A 10,498-nucleotide genomic window follows, 5' to 3' on the forward strand; every position below is an offset into this window, starting at 1 on the left:
TTTTTTTTTTTTTTTTTTTTTGGTATTGGGGATCAAACTTGGGCCCTTGCGCTTACAAGGCAGGCGGCAGCACCATTGAGCTAAATCCCTGGCCCTGCAACTGTTTTTAATAATAATAATAATTTAAACATCATCATGACCATTGCGATCATCAGGATTGGGTTTAGGAATAACAAAAAATGGACTGGGCAGGGCTGGGGATTTAGCTCAGTGGTTCCTAGCGCCTGCCTCGCAAGTGCAAGGACCTGAGTTCGATCATGGGTACCAAAAAAAAAAGAGGACTGTGTATGTGGCACATACCTGTAATCCTAGAACTTTGGAGATTGAAACAGGAAGATCAAGAGTTGGAGGCCAGCCTGGACTACATAGTGAGACCTTGTCTCAAACCAAAAACAAAAAGAAACAATAAAATTTGTTGTGTTTGTCTACTAGGAATTTTAATAGAACTATTTTAATTTTCTGTACATTTTTATATCAAGTCCAAACACTGATTATAATTTAATTTTAATTTAGAATTGCTGTTATCTTAGTCATTACAGCAGTACAATTTTCTAAGGTAGTGGTTATGGTGCTATGTTAGTAGTGAGGGTTGTAAAAGCACTTTTCTCATAGTATCATTAAATAATTATTATTACAGTTATTTTACATATAAATAAATCAGCCTTCCAGCTTTTGAAGTAAATTTCAAACAGATCAAAGATTTAATAGGTTTTTTTTTTTTGGTATCAGGGATTGAACTCAGGTCCTTGTGCTTACGAGGCAGGTGGCAGAACCACTGAGCTAAATCCCTGGCCCTAATAGGTTTTTTAAAGAAGCATCAATAAAGGCACCCAAAGGAAAAAAAGAACAGTAAAAAAGTAAGCACAATGCAAGGTCATGTGTAGTATATACGTACAAGATGTGACCTCACTTTCAGTGGTTGAGCCACAAACTGGGTCTGTGGATATCCTGACCCTCTAATGTTTGGCTTCATCACAGTGATAGTGGTCCTTGGTACAGCCAGTAACTATGAGGTGATCCCTTTCCAGAATCCTAGAATGGGAGTGGTAGGAACAGTCAGGGAAAGGCCACACAGAGAGACCCAGCTTTTACGTAATCAGCCAGTCTTCCCACCAAACCTTCCCCTGCATTCTCACACTGCTACTAACTTGGTCTTGGGGCCTGGCTTGAGAGACAGAGGCGTCATCATGTTCTTATATGTGGGAGGGCAGTGAAAAGAAAACCCTTGTTAGTCCAAATATTTAAACAAGAATTACACTGGATCTTTTGTTCTCACTCTGACTTGGTCAGAATTAATTTAGAGGTCCAAAAGAGAATGTTTTTGTTTCTGTCTTTAAAGCCGAGTTTCCTAATGCAAGAAGATGGGGCGGGGGAGACAACAACAAAAAAACATTGCTTAAGTCTGTCAAGTGGTATTGGAACATCCCCAGGTCATTTTTCAGAGCATTATTTTGTTAGTAACTGAGGGGCACCTGATTTAGATGCCACAACCAGGCTGCTGATAAGATTGTGAGAAGATTTAGATGACAGAGGCAAGCAGTGGGCATCTCTGTGGATCTAAGAAACAGAGATCTTAATCTTGTTTTTTTTTTCTCTTTGTCAACTTTAATAGGAAAAATCTGATTTCTGAAAATTACTGAAAAAGCTGCCCTTAGAAGCTGTTTCTTGCATTCTTGTGGAATAGCTGGGATTTATACTATAAGGCCTGTGATGGGACAAGCTGTCGCCTGCGATCACCCAGAGTGATTGTCACCATGGCCAGCAAGAGGAAATCTACCATCCCGTGCATGATCCCAATGAAGACTGTGGTGCTACAGAATGCCAGTGTGGAGGCCCAACCTGCTGAGGCCTTGCCTGAAGGACCCCAGCAGGATATGCCCTCAGAAGCACTTACCACCACTACTGAGGCAGCCCAAAACTCCAGTAGCACTGATGGCTCTGCACTGGCCAATGGACATCGGAACACTTTGGATGGCTATTTATATTCCTGTAAAGACTGTGATTTCAGATCCCAGGATATGACCCAATTTGTGGGACATATGAACTCAGAGCACACAGACTTTAATAAAGACCCAACTTTTATATGCACTGGGTGCAGTTTCCTGGCCAAAAACCCTGAAGGCCTTTCCATGCACAATGCTAAGTGTCACTTGGGGGAAGCCAGCTTTGTTTGGAATGTAATCAAGGCAGACAATCATGTAATGGTGGAGCAGAGTGTACCTGAGAGCACCAGCACTCCTGACGTAGCAGTTGAGCCCAACACTGAAGGAACTGATGGGCAGGCTGAAATCATCATTACTAAGACCCCAATCATGAAGATAATGAAAGGCAAAGCTGAAGCCAAAAAAATTCATATGCTCAAGGAGAATGTCTCTAGTCAGCCTGTGGGTGAGACCTTGCCAAAGCCATCTGGTGGAGAGATAGAAGTGAAAGAGGGAGACCATACCTTTGTCAATGGGGCAGCTCCTGTCAGCCAGGCATCTGCCAGCTCTGCAAAGCACCCCCATGCTGCCAACGGGCCCCTGATAGGATCGGTGCCAGTTTTGCCAGCTGGTATAGCACAGTTCCTCTCCCTCCAGCAGCAGCCTCCAGTGCATGCCCAGCACCATGCACACCAGCCCCTCCCTACATCCAAGTCCCTTCCCAAAGTGATGATCCCCTTGAGCAGCATCCCAACATACAATGCAGCCATGGATTCCAACAGCTTCCTGAAGAACTCCTTCCACAAGTTCCCTTACCCAACCAAAGCTGAGCTCTGCTACCTAACTGTGGTGACCAAGTATCCAGAAGAACAGCTTAAAATCTGGTTTACAGCCCAGAGGCTGAAACAGGGTATCAGCTGGTCCCCTGAGGAGATCGAGGATGCCCGGAAAAAGATGTTCAATACAGTCATCCAATCTGTTCCTCAGCCTACGATCACAGTTCTAAACACTCCTCTGGTTGCCAGTGCTGGCAATGTCCAGCATCTCATTCAGGCCGCTCTCCCAGGCCATGTTGTGGGACAGCCAGAGGGCACATCAGGGGGACTCCTGGTCACTCAACCACTGATGGCCAATGGGTTGCAAGCACCAAACTCGTCTCTGCCCTTGGCAGTTACATCTATCCCTAAGCAGCCGTCTGTGACACCTGTTAATACTGTGTGTTCAAATACAACATCAGCTGTGAAGGTGGTCAATGCAGCCCAGTCACTTCTCACTGCATGTCCCAGCATAACTTCCCAAGCCTTTCTTGATGCTAACATCTACAAAAATAAGAAGTCTCATGAGCAGCTGTCAGCTCTGAAAGGGAGCTTCTGTCGGAACCAGTTTCCAGGGCAGAATGAAGTTGAGCATCTGACCAAAGTAACTGGGCTCAGTACCAGAGAGGTTCGGAAATGGTTCAGTGATCGGAGATACCATTGCCGGAACCTGAAGGGCTCCAGAACCATGATGCCGGGAGAGCCTGGCTCTATCCTCATTGACTCTTTACCAGAAGTCCCCCTTTCCCCATCATCCAAGACCCCTGAAGTAGCCTGCATCCCGACAGTGGCCTCACTGGCAAGCCACCCTGCTGCCAAACGGCAATCCTGGCACCAGACTCCTGACTTTACACCAACCAAATACAAAGAAAGAGCCCCTGAGCAGCTCCGTGCCCTGGAGAACAGCTTTGCACAAAACCCGCTTCCTCTTGATGAGGAACTAGACCGTCTGAGAAGTGAAACCAAGATGACGCGGAGAGAAATTGATAGCTGGTTTTCAGAAAGACGGAAAAAAGTGAATGCCGAGGAGACCAAGAAAGCTGATGAGAATGGCTCTCAGGAGGAAGAGGAGGCTGCTGAAGATGAGGGTGGAGAAGGAGAATTGGCCAGTGAGCTGAGGGTCACTGGTGAAAATGGCTCCCCAGAAATGCCTATCAACCAGACTTCAGCAGAGCGCAAAGTCAGCCCCATCAAAATTAACCTCAAGAACCTGCGGGTCAGTGAAGCCAGTGGCAAGACTGACCTTCCAGGGCTGGGTGCCTGTGAGCCTGAGGATGATGGTTTGAACAAGCTGGCAGAGCAACCCCTAGGCAAAATGAGCTACAAAAAGACAGCCCAGCAGCGGCACTTGCTGCGGCAGCTCTTCGTCCAGACACAGTGGCCAAGCAACCAGGACTATGACTCTATCATGGCCCAGACAGGTCTGCCACGGCCAGAGGTGGTGCGCTGGTTTGGGGACAGCAGATATGCCCTAAAGAATGGCCAACTCAAGTGGTATGAAGACTACAAGCATGGCAACTTCCCACCAGGGCTGCTGGCCATTGCCCCTGGCAACCGGGAACTGTTGCAAGACTATTACATGACACACAAGATGCTGTATGAGGAGGACCTGCAGAACCTCTGTGAGAAGACCCAGATGAGCTCCCAGCAGGTCAAGCAATGGTTTGCTGAGAAAATGGGTGAGGAAACACGCGCTGTGGCAGACACAGGCGGTGAGGACCAGCACCCTGGTGCTGGAGAGCTTGTGGCAATTCACAAAGGCCTGGGTGACACCTATTCAGAAGTGTCCGAAAATAGTGAGTTGTGTGAACCCAGTGTTCCTGAGGCCAGCTCAGAGCCCTTTGAAACATCGAATTCCCAGACTGGACTTGAACTAGGTAAGGAGCACCTGGGAACCATTGCCTTCCTCTGTGGGTGAGGGGAGAATGTACTCCACAGGTGGGCACTGAATTTATTGCACAGTGGACATCTGTCTCTAAGGCTACCTGCTAGCAGCATTAACTGTCTGATTCCTTAAGAGGACAAACAGCAGCAAAAGCCAAGGCAGTCTGAAATAACAAAAGGTTGAAAGTGAGTTAGGATTTTGTTTGGTTCACTTTTTAAAAACCTGTGCAAGGGAAAGAACATGGTGAACCTAAAGGCATCTAAGATTGTCTAGTCACTGCTGAGCAACAGGAAAATAAATAAAACATCATCTAAGTCAGGCAAGTCACAGTAACTGGGTAGGAAAGAGCAAAAGGACATCAGAGGAAATTCAACTCAAATTAGTCAACCAAAGGAAAGAGAGCCTTTAATTGTCTTTACACACAGGAAGTGCTCCTATCTAATGTTGAAAATTCTGTCTTGGGCTTCTTTTTTAACATATATAGAACCCAAAGCTTGAATTTTGTTCCTAAATTTCTCTATTCATGATATTTTCATACTGAAAAGTAAAATTTTAAGTATTGTTTAAGACATAGTTGTGAAGCCATAGATTATTCATATTATTGGATGATTTTCTGGGTTCTTTGACCCTGAGTTCCCAGCCTCTCTCTCCCTTCATTAGAGGTTCCATCACAGGGAAGCCAGAAGCCCAAACAAGAGCCAGGAGAGAAGAGTGTTGCAAAAGATAAAGGGCTTGGCAGCTCCAAATGGCAGCTATGGTGCTGGGTTGGCTGTGGTAGAGGGGTGCTGGAGACACCCGGAAATGTGGAGGTTGGTCCCTGGAGACTATGGTATAAGTTGCGTCAGTGTGGAGCCTTGTACTTGACACCTCATTCCCAAAGCCAGGAACAGAATCCCGCCCCTCAGATAGTCCCAGTTCCTTGACCCAAGGTGCAGTTCTTTGCTGGTACCTTCAATTCCAGCCTGTTCTCACTGAGGAAAGACTAGAGGAAGATGCTCTCCTCTGAGACCCAGACTCACAGTTTCCTGACGGGCTGGTGAAATAGTCTGGAGTTGGAGCAGGACAAAAAGGAGCTTGCGTATGGTTGGTTAGAGCTTTTTCAGTGGAAAGCAGATTGTCTCTCCTCTTTGGAAGGCTTTGTCAAAGTTGGTTTAAGTGCCCAGTTCTGTACTTCTTTTGCCTACCAATAGGCCAGGTGTCATGCTCAAAAGAGATGAAGATGTTTGAATAAGTCTGTTAAAAAGCTGACTTGGAGCCAGATGTAAGTGCACAATGCCTGTAAGTCCCAGCACTTGGGAGGCTGAGGCAGGAAGGTTGCTGAGAGTTCAAGACCAACATGGGCTACATAGCTAGTTCAAGACTAGCCTGACCTGCATACTGGTAGCAAGACCCTGTCTCAAAAATAAAACAAAACAAAGAAGCTGCCTGGGGAGAGTAATGTTAAGAAAATGGAAGAACAGAGTTCTACTCCTCCATCAGAACAGCTATTGAGCTGATATAAACTTTCTGAACCAAATATTATTAGAAGCCTGGAATTTAGTTGAACATTTGTGGCACACAGAGGAGCTTGATGGGAGTGGCTTGCACATCTTGGTGATGTTCTGGTTCACACAGCATCATCACCTCTCCTATCTCCGCAGCTTGGCATTCATGGTGACTGTGGGCCAGGTTCCTGGTGTGGATTATTGTTGCCAAGCTGTGCAATAATGATTTTGTCTTCCAAAAGCCAAGTTTTGTGTTTTGATTGCTAAACACTATATTTCCTCACTGAGAAGCCAGAATAGAAGCTGTTGCTGTTCCAACCCCCATGGGCTGAAGCAATTTCCTAGCCACAGGGGATTTAAAGAGATAGTGTCCTTAAGAAAATAGTACCCCCTTTTGGTGAGCCAGACATTTAAGGAAATCTTAGGTTACCAAAGTGGTCATAGACAGAAACTTCAGTGAAACCCCCACCCCCAGATAAGTAATACATACCTTGCAAAAATAGGTTGGAGAAGTCACAGAACCCTCCATAAACAAAAATTAGCAAAGCTGGAGGCTGAGATAATTAGATTTTTGAGTCACACATAGTACTCAGAATGTCCAGTTCCCAACAAGAAACAATACAAAGAAATAGGAAAGCATGGTTTGTTCATAGGGGGAACAAAAAAAGAATTTAACAGACTTGACAGACACCTTCCTTGAGGAAGTCCAAACATTGGAATTATTAGTCAAAGATGTTAAATCAACTGTCTTCAATATATTCAGTGAACTATCAGAAACTATCAAAGACCTAAAGGAAAGCAGGACAACTACACATGATGGAATTGAGAATATCAGTAAAGAGATAGAAATTATAAAATGGAACTAAACTCTACAGCTAAAAAGTACAGTTACTAAAATGAAAAATTTACAAAAGGGGGTTCAGCAACTCATTTGAGCAGGGAGAAGAAAGTATCATTGAATTTGAAGATGATTGAAGTTAGCCAAACGATCACAAAAAAGGAGGGTGGGGAATGAACAGAGCCTAAGAGACCTGCGAGAAGGGGTCATAAGGAATATTTAAAGAATGAGCTGGGCATGGTGCCATATGCCGATAATCCCAGCACTCTTGGAGGCTGAGGCAGGAAGTTTGCAAGTTTGAGCCCAGCCTGGGCAACTTAGCAACTTAGTGAGACCCTGCTTCAAAATAAAATATAATATGATCCCTGGTACCCACCCCCAAAATGAAATAAAATATAACAAGGGGTTGGAAATATAGCTCAGTATGAAGGGTTGAATCCCCAGTATGCTCCCCGCAAAAGGTAGAAAACATCAAATCTTATGAAAGATGTGAATGTACAAATCGAAGCTCAGTGAATTTCAAACAGGATAAACTCAAAGAGACCCACTAAGACTCATATTAAAATTATGAAAACTCAGACAAAGATGATTTTTAAAGTAACAATAGGAAACCAGCCCATCACACATAAGGGAGCCTCAATAAGCTTAACAGTTGATTTCTCATAAGAAACCTTGGAGGCCTAAAGGCAACACAAGGACACATCTAGGGTCCTGAAAGACAAACAAACAAACAAAAAAACCTTCAGAAATCTACCAACATAGATTTCTTTATCTGACAAAAATGTCCTTCAAAGAAGAAAGAGAAATTAAAGCATTTTCAGGTGAACAGAAGCTATGAGAGTACATCACCAGTAGACGTGCCCTACTAAAAGTGCTAACAAGAGTCCTTTAAGCTGGAATGAAAGGATAGTGAAGTCATAAGAAAGCAATAACACTGATAAGTTTATAGGTAAATATAAAAGCCAGTATCACTGCATTATATTTGTAGCTTTTCTCTTTTTCCAATGTATTTGTGAAATAAATTGCATTAAAAAGTATAAATCTATGCTAGTGGACAGTGTAATAAGATGTATTATCTGTGTAAATAACAAAGCAATAGCAAGGAGAGATGTATAGGAGCAGCGTTTGTATAATATTGAAACTAAACTGGTATTAGAATAGATTATTTTAAATTTAAGATATTAATTGTAATCCCCAAGTTAACCTCAAAGAAAATAACTATGTGTATGTTATATACATATATAAGTACATAGAAAGGAGGGAATCAAATCTGGTACACTGTAAGCAAGAAGATATTTTTAAATTTTTTAGTAGTACATATTTGGAGTATATAATGATCACATGCCTCTTGGGAGTTGGTAAATGTATGTAACACATCTTATTTTTTTCTTCCCCCCTTCCCCCTGTTCTCCATTTCTTTTTTTTTTCTTTTTTTTGATACTGGGGATTGAACTCAGGACCTTGCACTCAAGAGGCAGATGTGGTGCCGCTGAGCTAAACCCCCAGCCCTTGTCCTCCATTTCTTGATCCCCTTCCCTTTTGCAAAAGAGCTATCTCTCTTTTTGCTGTTATCTTTTATTTTGCTTTTTATTTTGTTTTTCTGAGAAACCGTGTGATATTTAAGCTTGTATTTATTTTACTTAATGTGGTAGTCTCAAGGAGCATCCATTTTCCTATAGATGACTCGTTTATCCTTCTTTATAGCAGAGTAGTACTCCACTGAGTGTAAGTACCACTTTTCTTTATTCATCCATTGTTGGACATACAGACTACTGCCAAAATTTAACTTATGAATTGTGCTGCTATAAAATGAATATGCATTGATCACTGTAGTATGATTTCTTTAACCTTTGGGGAAAGATACCTAGAAGGGGAATAACTGGGTAAAATGGAATTTCTAGTTTTAGGTGTTTTTTTTGTTGTTGTTGTTGTTGTTGTTGTTGTTGTTTTGAGACAGGGTCTCACTATGTAGTTGAGACTGACCTGGAACTCACTGTGTAGCCCAGGCTGGTCTCGAACTCAGCGATCCTCCTGCCTCAGCCTCCTGAGTGCTGGGATTACAGGTGTGAGTCACCACGCCCGGCTTCTAGTTTTAGTTTTTTGAGGGCTCTCCATGCTGATTTGCATTATGGTTGTACTAGCCTTCTATCTGAGGAATAAATAGATAGCAAAATGTTTTCCAATTCTGGAGGTTGTCTCTTCAGTCTGTTGGTTGTGTGCTTTGCTGCATAGAAGCTTTTTAATTTTCTGTGATTCCATTTGTTGATTCTTGGTGTGAAGATCTTTTATGCAATTGGAGTTCTGTTCAGAAAGTCTTTGCCTTTACCTATGTCTTCAAGAGCTTTACCTATTTTACCTTCCAGCAGATTGTTTCAACAATCAAATAAGTATTAAGAAAGGCAGTGATGGAGGAATTAAGGAGCCAAAAACATGAGAAACATACAGAAACCAAGTAGTTAAATGATAGGAGTAAATTCTTCATATTCTTTTTCTAACTTTATGGATTAAGTTCTGTTAAAGACAGAGATTGTCACTTTGGATTTTTTTTTTAATGACCTATATGCTACCTACAAGAAATTCACTTTTTTGTTTGTTTGTTTTTTGAGACAGGGTCCCACTATGTAGTTGAGACTGACCTGGAACTCACTATGTAGCCCAGGCTGGTCTCGAACTCACAGCAATCCTCCTGCCTCAGCCTCCCGAGTTCTGGGATTACAGGTGTGCACCACCATGCCTGGCCAAGAAATTGACTTTGAATATAAAGATGCAAAGAGATTTAAAGTAAAAGGATAGAAAAAGATATGCTGTGCGCACATAGTAACCAAAAGACACTGAGGTGGTTATATTGTCATCAGACAAAATAGACTTTTAAGAAAGGCTAAAAAAATGAGGAAGGATATTATATATTGATAAAAAGGCTTAGTACAAGAGGATAGAATAGTTACTGGCATTTATATATCTAACAGAGAACTAAAATATATGAAGCAAAAATTAACAGAATTAAAGGGAGAAGTAGACAGAAATATTTGGAGACTTTAATACCCTGCTTTTAATAATGGATATCAAAAATATAAGCTCAGCCAGGCAAAGAGGCACACATCTGTAATCCCAGCACTTGGGAGGCTGAAGCAGGTGGAGAGCTTTTAACACCAGCCTGGGATACATAGTGCAAGACCAGCCTGAACTACATAGTAAGAAACTGTTTCAAATAAATAAAAAAAAAGAACTTCAACAAGGAATTAGAGGACTTGAAAAACACTACAATCTGTTTATACCTAACAGACATAAAAGGGATCAACGACCTAAGCAAAAAGGGCAAAAACTAAAATAAAAAAATACAGGTGGAAACCTTCCAGATCTTGGAGTAGGCAATGATTTCTTAAGTCTGATAGCAAAAGCATAAGCAACAGAAGAAATAATAAGTTGGACTGCATCAAAATTTTTGTATCAGGGCCAGGGATTTAGCTCAGTGGTTCTGCTGCCTGCCTTGCAAGAGCAAGGACCTGAGTTCGATCCCCGGTACCAAAAAAAAAAAAAATTTTTTTTTTTTTTAT

At 42.4% G+C, this 10,498-nt stretch overlaps 1 protein-coding gene across 1 annotated transcript in view; it reads left to right on the forward strand.

The window, feature by feature from the left end:
• Window positions 1-1,612: 1,612 nt before the first annotated feature.
• Window positions 1,613-10,498, forward strand: part of Zhx3 (zinc fingers and homeoboxes 3) — a 15,120-nt gene continuing 6,234 nt past the window's right edge. The window contains exon 1 of the mRNA XM_010631410.2: window positions 1,613-4,614. Coding sequence (XP_010629712.1) covers window positions 1,755-4,614 — 2,860 coding nt within the window. The 5' untranslated portion in view covers window positions 1,613-1,754. The remainder of the gene's footprint in view (window positions 4,615-10,498) is intronic.

This window comes from Fukomys damarensis, unplaced genomic scaffold (assembly GCF_012274545.1).
Source record: "Fukomys damarensis isolate Sample0158 unplaced genomic scaffold, DMR_v1.0_HiC HiC_scaffold_22, whole genome shotgun sequence".
Taxonomy (NCBI): domain Eukaryota; kingdom Metazoa; phylum Chordata; class Mammalia; order Rodentia; family Bathyergidae; genus Fukomys; species Fukomys damarensis.